The 19,663-nt window shown below is 45.0% G+C and overlaps 1 protein-coding gene across 6 annotated transcripts in view; it reads right to left on the bottom strand.

The window, feature by feature from the left end:
* Positions 1-19,663, bottom strand: part of PAPLN (papilin, proteoglycan like sulfated glycoprotein) — a 47,937-nt gene that overhangs the window by 4,918 nt on the left and 23,356 nt on the right. For all 6 annotated transcript variants that reach the window (XM_042893685.1, XM_042893560.1, XM_042893354.1 and 3 more), the window contains exons 6-23: positions 19,396-19,526; positions 18,930-19,053; positions 18,170-18,250; positions 17,317-17,489; positions 16,611-16,734; positions 15,457-15,583; positions 14,683-14,748; positions 12,474-12,681; positions 10,568-10,744; positions 9,095-9,251; positions 8,413-8,499; positions 7,573-7,861; positions 7,325-7,442; positions 6,503-6,632; positions 3,810-4,191; positions 2,681-2,818; positions 1,689-1,816; positions 634-772 (exon numbers count right to left, since the gene is read on the bottom strand). In XM_042893685.1, coding sequence (XP_042749619.1) covers positions 634-772; positions 1,689-1,816; positions 2,681-2,818; positions 3,810-4,191; positions 6,503-6,632; positions 7,325-7,442; positions 7,573-7,861; positions 8,413-8,499; positions 9,095-9,251; positions 10,568-10,744; positions 12,474-12,681; positions 14,683-14,748; positions 15,457-15,583; positions 16,611-16,734; positions 17,317-17,489; positions 18,170-18,250; positions 18,930-19,053; positions 19,396-19,526 — 2,779 coding nt within the window. The remainder of the gene's footprint in view (positions 1-633; positions 773-1,688; positions 1,817-2,680; positions 2,819-3,809; positions 4,192-6,502; positions 6,633-7,324; positions 7,443-7,572; positions 7,862-8,412; positions 8,500-9,094; positions 9,252-10,567; positions 10,745-12,473; positions 12,682-14,682; positions 14,749-15,456; positions 15,584-16,610; positions 16,735-17,316; positions 17,490-18,169; positions 18,251-18,929; positions 19,054-19,395; positions 19,527-19,663) is intronic.

Genomic DNA, 19,663 nt, shown 5'->3' on the forward strand with positions numbered 1-19,663 from the left:
ACTCCCGTTTAGTCTAGAGCCCCAGTGTTTTGCATTTAAAGTGAAAACAACTTTTAACCTTTTATTTCTGCAAGGCCTGGAAGAACCAGAGAAATATGCAAGAAACTACAGAGTATGCCAAGCAGTACATGAAAAGATAGCTTGGAGTCAAACTGTTTTGTTCACAAAATACTTAAAATAAACGGTCAGGGGCTAAAGTATCTGACAGGTTGTTATTTATTTTTTTATATACACATATTTATTGCCTATTTTGTAGTAATTAAGCAGTTCCCTCTTGCTTTGCTTTTTTCCAGAATGGGTTTCTCTTTCTGACTACACTAACTGGAACAGCTAAGGACAGTTCCCCCAGCATTTTTGTATTTGTCTGAACCTGGATGCTTTGTTATCAGCCTCCCTGGACATATTTGCTAAGGATATGCTTCTTTCAAGGGACCCTTGGGAGAACAGCAGACAGCTTGCAACTGGGATTTTTGCCTGCTCCTATTGTCAGCAGTTCAGCATCCCTCGCCTCCCAACCATGCCCAGAACAGCTGATCCAGGACCTTTCCAATCTTCAGTTTTTCTACATGAAGAGATGCCATATGGTTCATCAGCTGGGCATGGTGGACAAACTGTTGCTGTATGTGAACTTACCTATATGTGAATTGCTGATGCACAGAGGAACCGGCTGCCTGTACAACCTTCCCGTCTCTGGGTAGCTCTCGGTGCTGCTGATTTTCCTTGTGAAGGACCTGACCTCTCTCACCCTCTGCCAGAACAGCACTCTGGTACTCTATTCAAAATAAAATGCCATATGTGAATAAAAAGACTGTTCTTACTGTGACCTCTTGCATAGGGCTTTCTGTGAGCTTGGGAGAACTCGCTGAATTGGAGCCAAAGAGCCCTTCAGCCATCTGTTTTCTGACTGATGCAGTAAGCCTGTGCTGCCGACTAATGAGAGTCACAGACCTGCAGGCAAGCAATTTTAGACTCTTTTCTCTTCTCTGTTATTGAATATGTTGCAGTATTCCTTAGGCCACACTGCCTTCTGCCCCCCACACCATTGCTATGACATGGTACATCTCAGAGACTTAAGGCCACCAATAGTGGCTTGCTGATCCATCTTTTTTAGACTGATCTCTTGTATTTTTTCTGGATTTGCATCTTAAATATGGCATGTTTTTTGAAACAGGGAATAATTTGTTACCTAGTTGGTCTTGTTTGGTCAAAACACAAATGCATCAGCATGAACAGCTATGTAACCCAGTCATACCATACTGTGAGATTGAGGGTACAGGAAACCCCTTTTCTGAAGCCTTCTGCCTGGGACCAGGAGGCAGCTGATGGCTCTCAGAGAGGACAACATGCTTGCTACGCTGGAAACGGTACAGGTTGCAGATGGGCAATAATTCCAGGTACGAGGTGCCACTGCAGGTGGGAAGTACTTTAGGGTAAGGGCTTTATCATAACATAACATCAGAAGAAGCCCTGTTGCCTCCACACTCTTGGTTCCTGCACTGCGGAGGAGATCTGCTGCTATAACTTGCCCAAGGAACAGCACTGCTATGGGGTAAAGGCAATGCTGCCTGCACAGTATGGCAGCAGAGGACTTTTGCCCATTGTCAGCATCAATTAATGAGCAGCGCTGAGTTACCCCTTTCGTAGAAGAGGCAGTAGAAGATTTAAGATGTAAGTAGAAGATGAATTACCTATGATCTGTAACTGAATCTGCCGCCGTCTCTCTGTCCTCCCATCAGAAATGAGGCATGTGTAAGTCCCAGCATCCTCCAGCTTGACGTGGCTGATAACTAAAGAGCTGTCAGACTGGTAGATGTGCCTACAACAGGAGCGGGAATCAACTGCCTCTGCGTGGCCAAGGACAGCAGCTGGCCAAAGCAGAGTGGCCCTTCCTGCTGATGTTACATAAACCACCACCATGAACTGCCCTCCCCAGCTTAGAAAAAAAAACAAACCACCCTATTGACCACAGCAGGGTCACAGGCAGGGGAAATAACTGCAACAAAGAAAGGAGGTCAGGAACGGAGAGGAATGGGAAAACAGGGAACTGCTTTCAACAATCTTCTCCCATGAGAAGGCAAACTGCCCTTCCAGGCAGGAGCCTGAGCCCCAGCAGTCATTTGCAAACAAAAAAGCAGAACTGAGCTTTTCTTAACAACTGCAATTTTCGTAACAAAAACTGAGTCTCTGGATCCAAACTGTTGAAGGAAACAGACTTCCTATGAAAAAATAGGCTTTAAAAATAATTTTAAAAGCATTACATTAGATGGCAGTGCCAGAAACTCCAGCCAGGGGAACTCCTGACTTACTTGGCCACAGGCTTCATCCTGGACTAGTTAAGCAGTGTCTCAGGAAAAATCCTGCACAGCCAACATTCTTTTGCACAATTGCCCACAAGTCAGTTTCCACTGGTTTTGGGGCAGCACTCATTCTGACCCATACTGCTATCTGGTGTCTCAATACAGTTGTAGAGTATACCTGTTTCTGCTGTCTATAGATCAGATGGATAGCTCATTTTCAGGAGTGTTCCTAGCTTAATACACGGGCTTGTTTATTTATTAATCCTTTTTATCCCCTCCAAAGAATGTTACCAATGAGATTAGAAAGAAAGTGGACAAGCATATTTGGCACTCTGCTCAGCAAGGATAATGAACTGCTCCGTAATGAAGGGGGTCGAGCTTACCTGTCAGAGGAGACTGTCTGGCCATCCTTCATCCACTCCACCCTGGAGAAGGGGGACATGCTTGCCTTGCAGGCCAGTTGAATGTTTTGTCCCTTGACTGCTGTCACAAGAGAGAGCTTGGCTTCCTCCAGAATGGTTCTGAAAGATAAAGAGATTTCAGGGACCCCTCAGCTGCTCTTCTCTCCTTAGGATCTTCCAGTGTGACTATAAACAACCACAGTATAAAGCAGGACTAGCTGCCCATTTAGCTCTGAGCAGAGGCAGCATGTAATATAGCAAGTCTTCTGCACAGCAAAGGCTGGTCTGGATAGACTCATCACCACAAGCAAACCAAGGAGACAGCCATAGCTATGTAACTCTCTCTTCTGAGAACTAGGCTCAGCTCAGCAGATTGACAGATCCAGACACACACATATCTAGCTCTACACAACCTCAATTTTCACTGTGACACTGTCTAGATCCTGACTCAAACTGCATTTTAAAGACTTTCCCAGAATAACCCACTACTTCTCTGTGCAGCACTGAGATAAATGCTGTGAAGCCAGAGTCAGGTAAATGTACTGATCAGAATGGGCAAACCACCTACGGATTTTCATTTACAGTATGCCTCTCAAAAAAAGGCCTCAGCATCCCAGTCTTTTCATGCTTCTTCCAGTGCTGTCAGAGTGTAATGAGAGTGCAGGGAATGAGAAACCTCTTAACTCTAAGGCCTGGCTAATATGATTTACCAAAGCCAATATATAGCCAATCTGTCACAGGGTCAGCTGGGCTGGACCTACGTTTCCACTGCAGAGGAAGCTGCACTGATGCTTCACAATGAGCAGACTGAAATGACCAAAAAATAAAATAAAATCACCTGTGCTGATTCTGTGCTGGGAAGAAGTCTGCAGACACCTGGCGCCCAAAGCTCTCTGTCACAGAAACATCTGTTCCAGAAGCCTTATGCCACTGCTTGCCTTCACGTGGCAGCACCTGTTGGCCACTGCTACTCTGCTTTTGGGAGGGCCCAGGCACTGCTGTTTCCCCTGTCAAGTGCAGCTGGCTCAGGCTTTTCAATCTACTTTGCTGGGTGCCCCATTGCTGGCTCTCCATCACACCAGACTTTTGCGAAGCTTCTGGCAGCACCTACCTTCTCCAGTAGCTCTCTCCATGTCTGTTCTGCGAGGGGTTTGAAGCTCCATAGGATCTTCCTTCTTGGCCATGACTTGAAGACTCTCTTGGCAGGTGCTGCTGCTTACCCTGAGCAGCACCCATATGAAAATGAGAGCCAGTGTCCTGCCGTTGCAGGGCTCCTGTGCCAGAAGAGGGCTGGTGCTCCAAGGGACTAATCCCCACAGAGCTATGACACACTCTCATGCATTCCTCCTCTGAGGCAAAGCTGTTTTTATTGCCATGGCAGCCACCATACCAGAACCGGTTGCACTTGCCAACAACAGTCACAAAGTACCAGCGAGTGGTCCAGTTTGCACAGGGGCCATGAGCACTGGGCAGCAGGCACATGACAGGATATGCTGCCAGAAAGAACAGAACAGAAGAGTGTGTGAGGGTCATGACACAAAGGTCTGAGTGCTTCAAGCCACTTGCCTAAATGATGGGCCTTACGGGCAGCGTTGGTGGAAAGGTGAGACACCTGAGTTTTGCACCCAGCTGTTTTGAAATAGGGCAGCTGCTCTGATGTTTCCCTCCATCTTAGTTTTCCCACTAGCAGAAAGAGAACTCAGCTCAGAGACATTTCTGAGTCTAAATAGTTATGGCCTTTCCAGGAAATCCTGCAGCTAAAAGGTTGATCTTGGGTCTTCTTCCACGAGCGGCACATAGCCATCATACGCACATTTCCAGCCCACAGAGCAAGTGGATTAGACCCAGTTGTGAAGATTCATGCACTGCAGAATACTCCTGCAAATAAAGAGGAGCATGGCCAAAGGTGTCTGCGAACATCATTCTGTGCTCTGAGTCACAAATATCAGAGTCACATGCTGACAAATACTGATGCAGGGCTCTGACTGAGAGGCCCTTTGCTGAGCTGTGGCAGAGCAGAGAGGACAGGCAGACTTTTCCCTTTCCCCAGGGCAGTCTCACAGGGCTGGTGACCACGCAATCCCTTTGCTGCAGCAACAGGGGAAAGCAACGCAGCAGCAACCTGCCTGCAGAAGATACAGCTGGGAACTACAGGAGAGGAGATGCTTTTGCCCAGTGCCTCTAGCATCCTTGTAGTATAGTAAGCACTGTCCTCCTTCCCCCTCCCCCCCCAATCTCTGCTGGTTAAATGTCTCCACAGAGCCCTATACAGCAGCTCCATCCTTAGCTGTAGCTCTTATTGCACTCCTGCCCAAATGGGGTTGTCTGAAGGCAGAACATGGCTCCTGTTCCTCAGAGAAGAGCCTACTTCACATAAACCCAAATAATGAATTTGGAGAACCAGGCTATACCAGGTTGTCTTCCCAGGGTGAAACAGCTATGCACTGACAGAGATTACACACAATTCTGCTCAAACAACAAAAGAGGAAAATAAGAACTTCTGTGGTAGCTAACTTAGCCAATTAGCAGCTTTCCTACATTCCTTTTCTCTAAATTAGAGAGGTATGGATTTCAAGGATGGCCTGTTCAGTGGATTAAGAATTAGGTTGGCTCACTGCAGCCAAAGGGTTGTGATCAATGGTTCTATGTCTAGATGGAGGCCGGTCACAAGTACTTTCCTTCAGGGACTGGTACTCTTCAAGACCTTCAACAATGACACAGACGATGGCATCGAGTGCACCCTCAGCAAGTTTGCAGATGACACCAAGCTGAGCGGTGCAGACAATACAGTAGGGGGAAAGGAAGTCATCCAGAGGGACCTAGACAGGCTGGAGAAGTGAGCCAATGAGAACCTAATGAAGTCCAACGAGGCCAAGTGCAAGGTGTTGCACTTGGGCCAGGGCGATCTCAGGTATTTATACAAACTGGGGGAAGACCTCCTTGAGAGCAGCCTGGCAAAGAAGGACTTGGGGGGTCCTGGTAGACAAGAAGCTGGACATGAGCCAGCAGCGTGCACCTACAGCCTGGAAGACCAACTGTGCTATGGGCTGCATTCAAGAAGAGGTGGCCAGCAGGGAGAGGGAGGTGATTGTCCACCTCTACTCAGCTCTTGTGAGGCCCCATCCAGAGTTCTGTGTCCAGGCCTGGGGCTCTCAGTACAAGAAAGACATGGAGCTCTTGGAACAGGTCCAGAGAAGGACCACTACGATGACGAGAGGGCTGGAACACATCTCCTGTGAGGAAAGGTTGAGGAAACTGGGCTTGTTTAGCTTGGAAAAGAGAAGGCTCTGAGGGGACCTCATTGTGGCCTTCCAGTACTTGAAGGGAGCATATAAACAGGAGTGGATATGACTGTTTACATGGGTGGATAGTGACAGGACAAGGAGGAATGGTTATAATCTAAGACAGAGGAGGTTTAGCTTAGATATTAGGAGGAAGTTTTTCCACACGATGGTGATGCTCTGCAACAGATTGCCCAAGGAGGTTGTGGATGCCCCATCCCTGGAGGCATTCAAGGCCAGGCTGGATGTGGATCAGGGCAGCCTGGTCTGGTGGTTGGTGACCCTGCGCATAGCAGGGGGGGGGCTGAAACTAGATGATCTTTGTGGTCCTTTTCAACCCAGGCTATTCTATGATTCCCTTTAACCTTCCCTATCCCAGCCATGAGGCAGAATTTGTTTTCAAGGAGACCATTCACTACAATTTCCAGAGGTCAGAACTTCCACATAGGAAGTTTCCAGATGGTACTGATTTCTGTGTAATTCTTCCTGTGTTTCTAACCAAACAAGTCAAAGCATCACTTACGGTAGTTGGGCCTATTGAGACATCCTTCCCCTTCAGGACCTGCAGCCGAAGCGACACTGTCAAAACAGCAGCCGTACACTGAACTGCGGCACTCGCCAGAGGGGTGCTGCTGGGATAAGGCTTGGTTTGCCTTAGAGACAGGAATTGAAAGCCAAAAGTTATCATGCATACATGAGGGCAGCAGCACATGCAAAGCACCATGTCCAAGCTGTTGAATGCAGGATGCCAGCTGCTAGAAGAATCACTGCTCATTTGTTTGCCTCCTAGAGGCTTTCATGCTGGCAAGGGCTGGGAAACTTGGCTGTCAGCCATGAAGCCAGTGCTGCACCTCCCTGCAAAACACACCTAGCCAGCCTAGGCAGTAGATTGGATTTTTCAAATGGCCCCACCAGACACCCCAAGCTATATGAGAGGAATTTCCCCCCTAAATATTTTATCCTCAATTAATTTGCAGAGATGATAAACAAGGACAATTGTTAGTGGCAATATTTTTCTGTATTTTTTTTTCTCCCAGAAATCGGATGGCAAGTTTCTAACAGACAGAAATTTCATTACTCAGGATTATTCAACCAGTTCTACACAGGATGCTTCTCTCCTTCTCAGACAATTCCCAACCACTCCCTCTGTCCCCTGCTTACAGAGGATCACAAGCAGATGCCCAAGACTGAACAGGAATGAAGTACGCCAAGGGGCCTCATGCCATACATGGAGTATTACTGGGACAGATGAAGTATAATAGAAACATATCATCTGAGTCATCGGGTCAAAATTGAATCTTCACACGTGATGGGCAGCTAAAACCCAAAGGGTTTTTGTGCTTACTGTTGGAACAGCTGCAGCAGGCTGATTTCTTCTCATATGAACATCACTGTCATGCTGTGGGCATCCCACGTTGTTTGGACCTTGGGCAGCTGATACTCCATCAGGACAGCATCCATACCTACAGGCAGAAGGCAGAAAGGCTGCAGCAATATCTGACCTGCTTGGTTCAACAGACACAGACTGTAAATTCCAGTAAGCCTCCAGGAAATGCAGTGCCTCCCTGCTCAGGCCCATCTACTCACAGCTACCTGTTTTGGTGACAGGTGTTGAAGGAACAACCTCTCCCCAAAGAGCCTGAAGCTGGAGTGTGTCCATCTGGACAGCAGCCATGTGGGGTCTGATAACAGTTCTGAGATCTGGTTCCTGCAGTGGGGTGCTGAGTGATGTTGAGCTGATGATAATTTGATGATCGTGACTGGGATTCCCAGCGAACAGGCAACAAGTTGATGCCATGGTCCTCAGTGGAATTGATGTGGTGATTCCTAGAGCTGCTGTGAACTGTGGAGCTCCCAGGGAGCAACCTTCCATCACCAGAATCTGTGGAGATAACTCCTTACAGCATGCAGGTGAGCATCTGCTATTTTATACCTGCTCAAAGCTACAAGGCAAGCTTTTCTGTATCAAGGTTTCACCTGAATATGTGCCTTCTGGCTCTTTCTTCTGAATTTGGTTGCTCTGAGCCTCTTCTGTTCATTGCCCTAACCATTCACCCTGCTGACCCATAAGAAATCATCTGTCACATTGCTTTTATCCCCTTGTAGTAGGACACATGAACCTTTTTTTCTAATCCCCTTTAGGCAGCATTTTTCTCAGCCAGCACTTATATCATGCTCATATGATATCTCATGACATATATCATACTCATGATATCATACGTCAGAACCGGGGATGTCTTTACAGCCTGCTACATGCATGAACTCACAGGTAGTTCTCTATTGGTGTAAAGAACCTATAATTTATCCCTGACTCCAAGAATTCTGGAAGTCCATGAAAAGAACAAGAGAAAGGGAGAAAAGAAGGATCCTTCTCCCTCCCATACCCTGTTTCAAGCCCACCATCACCAAACCCAAGCAAACAAAATTCTGAACCTGTGGGAGGGCTGTTTGGGTTGTAACGCGTCAGCAACGACTGTCGACTGATATCATATCCCATAGTGTCCTGCATACTGGGGACCTCTGCAAAGAGAGACATACACAAAATAAGTGCAGCTAGTCCAACTATATTCAAATAATTGCAAATGCATCAGAAAAGTAACAGGAGACTAAGGTTGACAAAAATGTGCTTCTTCTCCTGGAAAAGCTGGTGATCAGCAATTGGATTCAATTGGATTGTCAGGACAGCTACCTGCAGTGGGTAGGCAGCCAGAATTCACCATTTCAGCTATGACAAAGACTAACTACAGACAGCAAGTAAAATCTCCAAACAGTTTACAGCTGGTCCACAAGGGGATGAGAGCTGGCTACAGTTTCTAACTACTAAGTCTGTCCAGGGTGTTAGTCCTTAGCTCTGTGATTCATGATCAGTCTGCAATACAAACTGGGACAGAGTCAAGGCAAAATACTGAATTCAGAATAGAAACACCAATATTGCTCCCAAGCCCATTACATGTGTTTCAAACAGCACAGGTACTGGGACTCTGAAGATGCTGTGGTTGTAGGTGCAAAAGCACAGGATGGAGACAGGTAAGCAGGGAGCTGAGCGCACAAGCTTTTGCAGAGTCTTGGCAAGAAGCAACTTAGGAAAAGTTGGGTGTCTATCAAATCAACTCACGCTGCGGCAGGTAGCAAGGCTGCACGTTGCAGCTATCCAGGGTGGCTGGCTTCTGTGGTTGGATGGCTTTGCATATATCAGCACTGTAGAATTTGGAGTCACCATCAGCACAGATAACTTGGCGTGTCCGGATGCCTGAACTGCAGCTCTTTGAACACTTGAGTACAGAGACAAGGGAAGTGAGCAGGAACCAGAGTCAGAATGCAGAAACAACCACAGACCAAGAGTATGGAACAGCTGTGATTAGCTGCAGGCCAAGCACAGCTTCCTCCACCAAGATAAGGCAAACAACAGCCCAGCTGGATTCATCTGAACAGAGGTACTCTTAATCATTTTGCCAAATGTTGCATCCAGCCCTGAACCATTAAGCTCCAAGATATGCTTACTTTCTAACATCTAGACTTGCTGCTTTGCCAAGGACAGTGGTGTGGCAAGGAGCTGGAATAATCAGCAGGAGTGAACTGTTCCAGACTGACCTGAAGGCACCTTAGCACTACAGGGATCCACCAGTTGTTAAAGGGTCAGTTTTGAACTCTGAATTCAAAAAACAACAGGCAGCACTTTACAACAGGAAACAAATGGATAGCTTTCTTGTAAGCAGCTAACTGGATTTCCTTTCACTGGAAGCTGTGAGTGAAAAGGAAGCAACGAGCAGCAACTCTGGGCAGAGAGGGCAGTGGAGAAGATGAGAACCAACCTGTTCACAGAAAGTTTTCAGACACTGGGAGAGTATTCTTTTCTTTTATTCAGATACAAGTAGGAGCTCTCTGATACTGGAAAGCCTGAGGCCAGGAAAGATCAGATTAAGGTATGCAGCTTTCTTAGCTGTTATTAAAACTCAGCTACACCACACAAAGAATCAGATGTAACGTGTTTTAACTCAGAACAAGCTGGTCTCACTAGCATGGAAGGGAAACAAGTGTGCTTGGAAATCACATGGTAGATTGGATCTCCCCCATCTCCTCCCCCGGGTATGTTTCCCAGGCTGAAAACAGCCTGTCTCCCTCCACAAGGGAGACAAGATTAATTCAGCTAAAGACAGTCTATCTGAACAATTACAAAAACAGTTTAAATCATTTCACCAAACATGATGACCAGTCCTGAAGCCTGAAGCTCTAAGCCATATTCAGCCCATGAGCTGTTTTGCTATTCACAGTAATGGAGCAAATAAATGAGAATAAGCAGCAGGAGTGGATCATTTCAGTTTATTGGCTGCATTTTGCCACTGTCACTGAAACTATAGTCTCCCTCTCCAAGAAGGATTTATTTTTATAGCAGCTGCAAACAAAGCAGGCAACAGATTAACTGGAGCATTACTAGTGCCAGTTACAATGCAACTGTGAGCCAAGGGATTGGTAATGAAGTACATGCTTTCCAATTCAGCCAATTCCAGGCTGCACTGATTAAACCTTGTTTGCAAGGAACACAGCAATATAATCAATTATTTCCGATGCATGAAAGCATGATGCTTACCAGGCCCCAGTCTCCAACGTGCCAGCCGACTTCTTGGATGCAGTTCTCCTTAAGGCAGGGCTGGGTGGCTGGTGGCTTTGGTTCCATTAAACAAGCAAAGTCCTGAGCTTGAGAGCCCCGCTGCGTTCTGCAGGTGACAGTCCGGGTCTGGACACCTTCCCCACAGCTGGCTGAGCACTGTGGAACAGAGCACAACAGTGAAAAGGAAGCATCTAATTTACACTTGCATTTCCAGGCTGTGGTCCCCAGCAACAGGGCAGAGTACCACTTTAAGAATGTCTCAAACAAGCAACCAGCATTAAAAACCATATTCTTGGATGGGAATGAGCAGAATGGTTGTCCGTGCTGTAAAAGAGACAATATGGCATGTTGGATAGGATCTGGGAACTCACTGGATGATTTTAGCTTAGTTACGTAACTTCTCCTGCTCTCTATCAAAAAAGACAAGAAGAATGAATGACTTTGGAAAAAAATACCAGTACAACAGAATATATTCAAAACATGATGTTTGTAGATGGCAGGAGATACCTGCAAACTAATGTTCACAGAATCACACAGAATCACAGAATTGCAGGGGTTGGAAGGGACCTCCAGAGATCATCGAGTCCAACCCCCTGCCTAAGCCAGCTCAAGGTAAAGAATTCAGGGGAAGATAAAAAGACAAGGTTCTTGCATTTCTCATGTCTTTTTCCTGAAGACCTCATGCTCTACTTTATGGTGTCAAGCTGTGAGACATCATCTTCCTATGCATGTAAATGCCCTTTTGCAATCCTCTGTTAAATTCACAGTGGTTTTGTCTGGAATCTAGCTCAGTTCTCCAGGAATTGTCAAAGTCAACTACACAGGAAATTACCTGAGAGCTGTCTGAACTACTTTGAGCTTCCCAGTAGAGTGCTACTTATTTACCAGAGTGACCTTTTGTCTCCAGTAACACATAGGTGAAGTCATTTTTTTTGTAACCCCAGAATGAATCATTTAGGAATCAATTTGCAAGAACAGGTCACTTAGTGCTTTGTGCCTTTCCTAAATAGTGCTCTCATTCCACAACCCTGAATTCACCTCAGTATTCACACCCTACATCTCATGAGAGTATAAAAACAACAACAAAAAAACGTTACAGTCCTGCTTATCATGCCTCAAAGTCGCATTTCATGCTGCTGCTGCATCACTTGACAAAGAAATACCACAAGACTGTAAATCGAATGTTGCAAGAATGCAACACACTTCTTTCAAAAAAAAAATTCACTCATGTTTTAGGGACTGAGTAGATGCAATTCAATGATATTTACTATCTTTGCTTTCTATGACTTATGAACATAAGATGTCTTCTAAATGCCTGGCTGGTAGTGCTGAGTACATGTAGTTTGGAGGATAAATGCACGCTGCAGCTGTCCAGAGAAGCCTTGCACTGATACACAGCCTACAGTAAACAGCAGGTCACCAGCAGTTTAATAGCATCTTCCTTACTGACTGTTGTGATTTAGTACTGCCATTCAGGGGCTAGTAATGCTGGGCCAGCAATACGCATGGAAATAAGCAGCACAAGTGGGAACCATGAGCTCCTGTTTTACAGAGGGGAAATGTTACTGCACAAGAACAGCTGCAGCACAGCAGCTCTTAGCCTGCCCTTCACCAGGCCTGGCTCAGAAACAAACACTGGCAAGATCTGGTAGATCTGATGAAAATACAGGGGAGAGAGCATGTGGTGAAAGGAACAGGAAAAAAATTATCAAAAGGCATAGATGCTATTTGGAGAACTTTGGAGGACTGCAGGGACAGTCTGCACCTTGCCATGGACATCCACCTTGTACAGTCTCAGAGAAGGTGCCTGGCTTTTCACCCTCAAGCTCTGGCAGACCCTCCTTTAGTGAATGCCATGTGGCAGTTGCTTCTCACACAAACTCACCTCTGACCAGGGCCCTGTGCTCCAGGTTGCACACTGTCTCCTGTTGCAGGGCTGACTGCTGTGAGGCTGCTGTGCAAAGGCCATACACTCAGCGTTGTCCACAACACCCTGGGAGTTCTGACCATCAAATGCTACACAGTAAACAGAGCGAGTCTGGGTGCCTCCACCGCAGGTAGCTGAGCAGGGTCCCCACTCCCCTGTTTTCCACCTGCAGGTCACAGAATCAAGCAAACAAATAATGGCCCAACTAAATGGCACAGAAGTCAGTGCCGTGTCCGTGTTGCAGTCAGACAAGGAAAATGTCTTCTTTGCAGAACAGAGTCAGAGACAAGTTGCTATTTCACCAAGCACTGCCCACCTTGATTGGCTGTGCAAAGCATGAGTCCCACTCCAAAGGCAAATGCCCAGCTACAAAACACTTATTACTCTGGAAATGCAGAGCTTTCCCTAAGGGGAAGTTTCATTTCCATGGCTTTTGGTTTCCTAACACCTGCAAAAATATTATGCCTGGAATGGAACACTAAAGAGGAAGAAAAAATAATAATAATAAAATAATAATAATAATTAAAAACAAACAACAAAAAAACCCCAACAATCCAAGAAAAGTAGCTCACAATCCATCATGCTCCAGCCACCGTCCAAAGCAGAAGACATCACCAAACTGAGATCTCAATCTGCCTGCAAACTACGCTCAACTCTCCAGAAGCACTTACAAACTTTTAATTGACAAACCAACAGAAAAGATGGCTTACTCCTCTCATTGGCTAGATTATCTAACAGAAGCACATAGCAAAAGTAAAAAAAAAAAACTTCAAACAGATTCTGAATTTGGTTGCTGAAGCTGTCACGGAAATGTTACATCCTTGCTAGCAGAAGTGCAAACGTGCAGAAAACAGTCACAGTGGATGGTAGAATCCCTCCCTTGTCCATTCCTGTGTCTCGGTGCTACCCACACAGTTGGAAGCACAGCTTGCATGGCCTGACTTCAGGGATTTCAGACTCCAGCAGTGGAGTGGAAGCAGTTAAAAGGCACTGGTGATACAGGGGGTGTATCACGGTGATCTACTATCTCCCTCTTTCAGACACCTAAGCCCCAGCCAGAGAGTAAAGACAGTTCATGTTTTCTCCCCTACCTTTCCAGTTGCTCCCCCTGGTCCGCCCTTGTAACTAACTTTCAGCCAGCCAATTCACATTCATATCCCATCAAAAACTCCACAGCAGACTCAGCCAAGAGAAGACATGTTCATCTCCTTAAGATACTTTTTTTCTGCTATTAAAGAAGCAGATAGCCTAGAACTGAATACCATTTTCCACAGAATAAGATATTTCCTTTGGAAAGTGAACAATTACAGCAAACAGAAGCCACTTAGAGCAGTGTGGCTACTGAGCTCAAAACAAATTAATTGATCGAGCTTTTACAGAAGTTCCAGAGGGTATGAAAACAAGAGTGTTTTGCTTCCTGTGAAGAAAGCGTGCAGTTTTAGAAAGATTTCATCAACTGGATGGACTCAATTACAGATTCCGTCAACTGCAGTCAAGACATCTCTGACACTTGTTTCATGTCCTTTGTATGGAAAGATCAATCGTAACGATGGGACCATTCAGAGGCAAGTCCTATGCTATTAGCAGTTTGCTGGGAACACTTGTTTCGCTTTTATTCTATTTTACTTCTAACACCTCAGTGGACATTCTAAGTACTGTATCTGTGACAGCCTTGTGCTCACCACAGTATGTAAGCAATTTTCTGCCTGATACAGGACCCAGGCCAAAGAAAGAGCTTTTGAGGAACTTTGAGGTTTTTGCTATGGCACTCTGGAGTCCAGTCCTGGTCAATGACTCAACAGACCTAGCCCATCACATTCTTTTTTCCTGTTTTTTTATCTTGATTAACCAAACAAAAAATCTTAAAAAACACACCTCCACCACTTTAGCCTAAAACAAACAATTATCAAGCCAAAAGCTATGAAGAATCTGTCTCTTCCTCAACTCCATACCAGTCAAGTTACAAGCAGCACTCAAAACCGCCTAAGCAAAGCTGCCAGCCAGCACCCTCCACCATCATTTTCATCAGCAAGAATCAAAAGCAAAGCATGGCCCACTGCTACCACCAGTGCCAAAGGAAAGACTCCAAGTCCCCACACACTCTAGTGGGCAACTAGGTGGAAAGCAGAAGATAGCAGCTGCCTTCCCGTTGTCTCCTCAGTGTTACCTCTTCATCTGAGAGCTCCGTGCTCCACCGTGGCTCCAGGCTTGTGGCGGAGAGATGTAAGAAGTCCTTTACACACAGAACAAAGAATTTAAACAACTTAAAGCATGTAGCTATGGGCTAATACGAATTCAGAAATGTTTCCAGTTTTCCAGGTACTCCCTGGCCTACAGCAAGTCTCCACTATAACAACCAGATGCACAATGAGATATGCAGTTAAGGCTCTGGTCACAGCTCTGGATGCTTTTAAGAGCCAATTTAAGCCAATTGCTTAAATTGTAATCAAGGCTATGTAATCAAGGGACAAGGGGGAAATGGTTGATTAAATGGGTCTGAAAATAATAGAAAAGGAGAAGATTCCAGGATTCATCTATTTCAAAGAACAAGGACACTGAGAATGCAGAAATGACAAAATTAGACCATCTCAGACCTACTTCTCTTTTTTGGCAGGCTCCATTTGAAGAGAACAGAAACCACAGATTCTATTCCTTACCTTCTTTCACAGATTCTGCCTTTCCTACCTACAGGCTAGAAGACTATCTTTCACAATTATGCTAGAAAGAAAATATAACTGGTCTATGAAAATGAACATAGGACCTATCAAGACCATTTCTTGTGCACATAAGAACACTTGACATATAGTTATCATCCCCAACTTTGATTTGGGCTTTCTCTAAGAAGTGAAACATTTCCTTGGAAAGTACCAAGCACCATTTTCCTGGCTCCAAAAGCACCTCAGGAGGAAGACAGAGCTCAGAAGTGGAAAGGAAATCTTACCTTTTTGTTTGGGGACAAGCCTGATGGCCACATGTCCGGTTACTGTCTGGTCGTGGTTTGTTACTGCACATATAGTCTGGATAAATCTCATTGTCTATGGTACAAAACACCAAACGGGATTGGAAGCCTGAAGGTCAAACAAGAAAGTATACTGATCAATGTAGGGCACCCAGGAAAATGTACCAGTGTTTGAAATGCAGTGGCATTGCTAAGACAAGATTCTAAAGCAGCACTGAATCCACACCTGCAAACTTACCAACCTGGAAGAGTCAGGTGCAGCTCTTGGTCTGTCACCACGTGTATGAATGACGCCTACTCACAGTATACAAGTTCACAGGAAATAAAAAAGACAGAATAATTCTGTATAGGTGAGGGACCTTTCCCTTTTGTTTGAGTGGGTTAAGAGTCACAAGGGAGATGTCATATGCATATGTTGCTCACGAAGGAACCCTGCTTGGTGTGTGCTGTTAGACCTAGAAGGTCAGTCTTTTGAAGACTAGATGTTGTAAATCTTTACGTTTCTTACTGGTTTAGAATATCAGCTCCCACAGCCACAGTATGGCAAGAGCTACCATCAGCAAGACAAGAAGAGGCACACAGAAACTCCATAGTCAGATGGAGGTTTCTGGTTTGACTGCTGGGGCATTTTTTGGTGGTTGTTTTTTAGTTTAAAATCAATAGTTTTGTTGATGCAAACTGAACATGTGGTGACACCCCATGGTATCTGACAATATTCCTGTTCAGAGAAATGGAATCTTACAGGTGACAGTAGAGGTACAGAGGTGTGATACAACCCAGTTTTGTAGACCAAGTCAGCTTGGAAAGTGGTTTCAAGAGTTTGAAAAGGCCTGCAGAGGACATTAAGAACTGAGGTAGGACAAGATAAAACACACATCCCTATGATCCAAGATCCAAGTAACAAGTCTGAGGATTAAGACATGTAAAATTAGACAGGACAATGCAAGGAGCACAATCCTCTTGTGATTCTATGCGACTCTCTCTTGAGAAAACCTTAACCACCACCAGCAGATATCTGTGTTGTCTTCCAGCAGGAGACTGCTGAGAAGCAGCTGCAGAGGGCAGCACGCTGCGTCTTCATGGTGTGGATATAAACCTTGAACCACGTTGCCAGAGACCAGGTCCTGCCCCCTTACCTCCTCCACACTCAGAGCTGCACTCACTCCAGGAACTGTAGCTCCAGCTGTAACCTGTGGACTGTCTGTGTGTAGGCAGGTAGTATTCATATTGTACTCCTGGGTTTGGCTCCTGACTGATGAGCTATGAAAGCATGGGATAAAGTCATGAAAATAGCAGCAGCGCTTCTTCCCTTCACAGCATTTCCCACTGTGTCTGAGGGTTTGAGCTGATTTGGTCCCTCCAGTTCAAAGAAGTCTTTTTCTCTGGGCTGTGTTTTCTGCTTGCTTTCTCTGATTATCTAGGGAGCATTATTTTTCAGAAAAGGGTGTATCCATCTCTCTCATAGGCAGAAGATCTACCTGGTCTGTTACAGTAATACCCTGACATGGCCTACGGTACACTATAATATGCAGTACCCTAGAGCCTGTCCCTGCACCAAACCCATTCTGTGCAAACTCATCTGAAAGTTAGAGCTCAGAGGAATACATCAGGCCTTGCTTTGCTCCTTTTTGGGCCTTAGAACACCAGCATAACACTGTGTTTTCTGCAAGCAAAACACCATGGTCTAGATTAAGGGCCTAGAGCTTTGTAAGATTCCTGCAGGCCCAGTTATCCTTCAAGAGTATTTCCCGTCTCAACTTCACCAACGTACTCCCACTGCACTACGTGAGGACTGCTATGCAAAACAAGACAGTATCAGTGGGGGCAAGCACAGCCACTTACCTCAATGACCAAGGGCTCTGTGGTGGGACCCCTGGCATGGAGGAGCTCTGGGGCAAGATCACCTTCTGAGCCACGATCATAGTGCATAACTGTGCTAGCTATATGTAGCGTTCGGCTGAAGTCAATTGTCCAATGCCCATTCAGATAATAATCCCCTTGCACATTCTTGACAGCTGGATAAACCCACATGCCAGAGAAGAAAAGGCAATAAATTAACATTTATGACTTGAAATCTGGTTCTAGCTACTGCTAGACAGTTCCTGTTCTAGACTTTCAAGGTACTGGCAGCCCACACAGCTCTCAACATCATAATTTGAGCACCACCTCTTTGCATTACTATTGCAATCCTCTTAAGTGGAGAGACAATCTAATATGGCAGCACCTATCACCATTGCAAAAATTCACATACAAAAATGAACAGTAGAATTCAACAGGGATGCTCCCATTTTCACTAAATTCTGCATCACAGGCGGGGCAAATAAAGGGGAACATTATCCACCAAAAATGCTGGACCAGCCTAGCATTTCCTTGCCAGAAGCTGCTGTATATTCAGACAGTTCTTGCCAGTTTTGCTGCAGAGAAAGCAGTTATATGCTGCACAGTCAAATTCCTCCAGCTTATTCCAGTACTGACTTTATCTTCTTCATTGAAAATGAGGTAAATCTGAAGCCCAGAGTTGAGCATCATTACACTTCAAAGATACTCAGTATTCAGACCTGATTTTCAGTTTTCCCCTCTGCCAGATCAAACTATCAAGGCAAACCTTGCAAATCCTAGTGTACTGAAAACCAAATTTTAATGCAATGGCTGGAGTCCAAACAGACTGAAACACATGTTCCAATATCAGTCTTACCCATAAAGTTCCTGCTTGGCATAACCTCCTTGATTTGGATGCTGGTGGCTCCCACAGGGATGATGAACATTTGATTGTACCCTGAAGAAAAATTAAGGGGATTACTCAATATTTATCTGTTAATAGTACACAGCCACATTTGTGCTTCAATGATTCTTCCAATTTCATTTGTATCTGAACAACTGGATGAGCTTTATGACGGTGGCTCAACACATTTCAGTTGTCACTTTATCTGTATTCTGAATAGCTTCACCAAAAACTCAAGATATCAATCTCAAGATATCAATCCACGGGCATACAGTTTCAATTACACCTCAGAAAAGTAAGCACATGGATTAGTGCAAAGTCATTTTTTTAATGTTCTAAAACTTAGGATTTCAGTAACTGGCAAATTGGGTCTTGACTAAGATTTGATCACAGCACAGTTGTCTTGAAATGACTAAAAATTGGCTAACGGCAGAAGATTCAGTTCCATTTATAGCCTTGCAGAAATTCTAGTATGGCTTTCAAGACACTGTGTATTGGGATAGTCTTATGAAAATGGTATAGAGCTATATTCACATGGTACATTTATAGCACCTGTTAGAGACTGAACAGGGAGAGACACCAGGAGAATTTCAAGTACATTTGACTCTTCTGAGACTGAGAAAATGATTCCCTGAGTAAGGCAATCAATACGTTTTGTGATGCTGAAGTGCCACATTAGTTTAGTTTTAACCTTCCCCTTATCACCTGCCTGAACTATACAGATCAACTGTACCTTTGGGGAGGTTGGGCACATCGAAAGTACCCTTCACATCATAGCAGGTGCTGTTATCTCCTCCACACTGTAGGCATTTGTCCTCCTTCTTGGTAGATTCTAGTATGTTATCACAGCCAACAGCCTGTCAGGGCACAGGGGCATCAATATGAATAAACCATAATGACAAGGGAAAGAAAGACAAAACGGTTAAATGATGGACTGTACTTATGAAAAAGCCTGAATCTAGGGAGTGTGGGAAATCAGAAGGTAGGAAAGCTGTTGTCAAGAGAAGGACAGAGCTGACCTCTTCCCTTTCACTTCCAGAGACAGGTAGATAAAAGCTGTTGATATCCTCCTCAGCATCTCAGAAACTGAATGAATCCACTTTTCAGATATTATTACAAAGGGCCAAGCAGAAGAAAGGGAATAACCTGAAAGACAAATAGACACAATGGCAGAGGAAGGAAGCAACAGGATGACTCACTTGACAAACTCCTTCTACACAGATATCCCGCTTGCCAGGTTCACAAGTAGTTCCATCTATCACAGTTTCCTTGTGTCTGTAGTAGAAGTTTTCTCCCTTCGGAATACAGTTTAACTCACACTTATTGGGTGCTGGTAGGAGAGAAAAAAAAAATACTGTGTACCATGGTTAATAGCTTGCTAATGCATCAGAGTCCTGGTTTTAGATTACAGAAGCAGAAAGAGGAGTGAACTGATATTAAGTGGCAGATATCGAGCAGATTTCTGTG

This window comes from Lagopus leucura, unplaced genomic scaffold (assembly GCF_019238085.1).
Source record: "Lagopus leucura isolate 7727_CA_CO unplaced genomic scaffold, USGS_WTPT01 Super-Scaffold_1, whole genome shotgun sequence".
In the NCBI taxonomy this organism is placed as follows: Eukaryota; Metazoa; Chordata; class Aves; order Galliformes; family Phasianidae; genus Lagopus; species Lagopus leucura.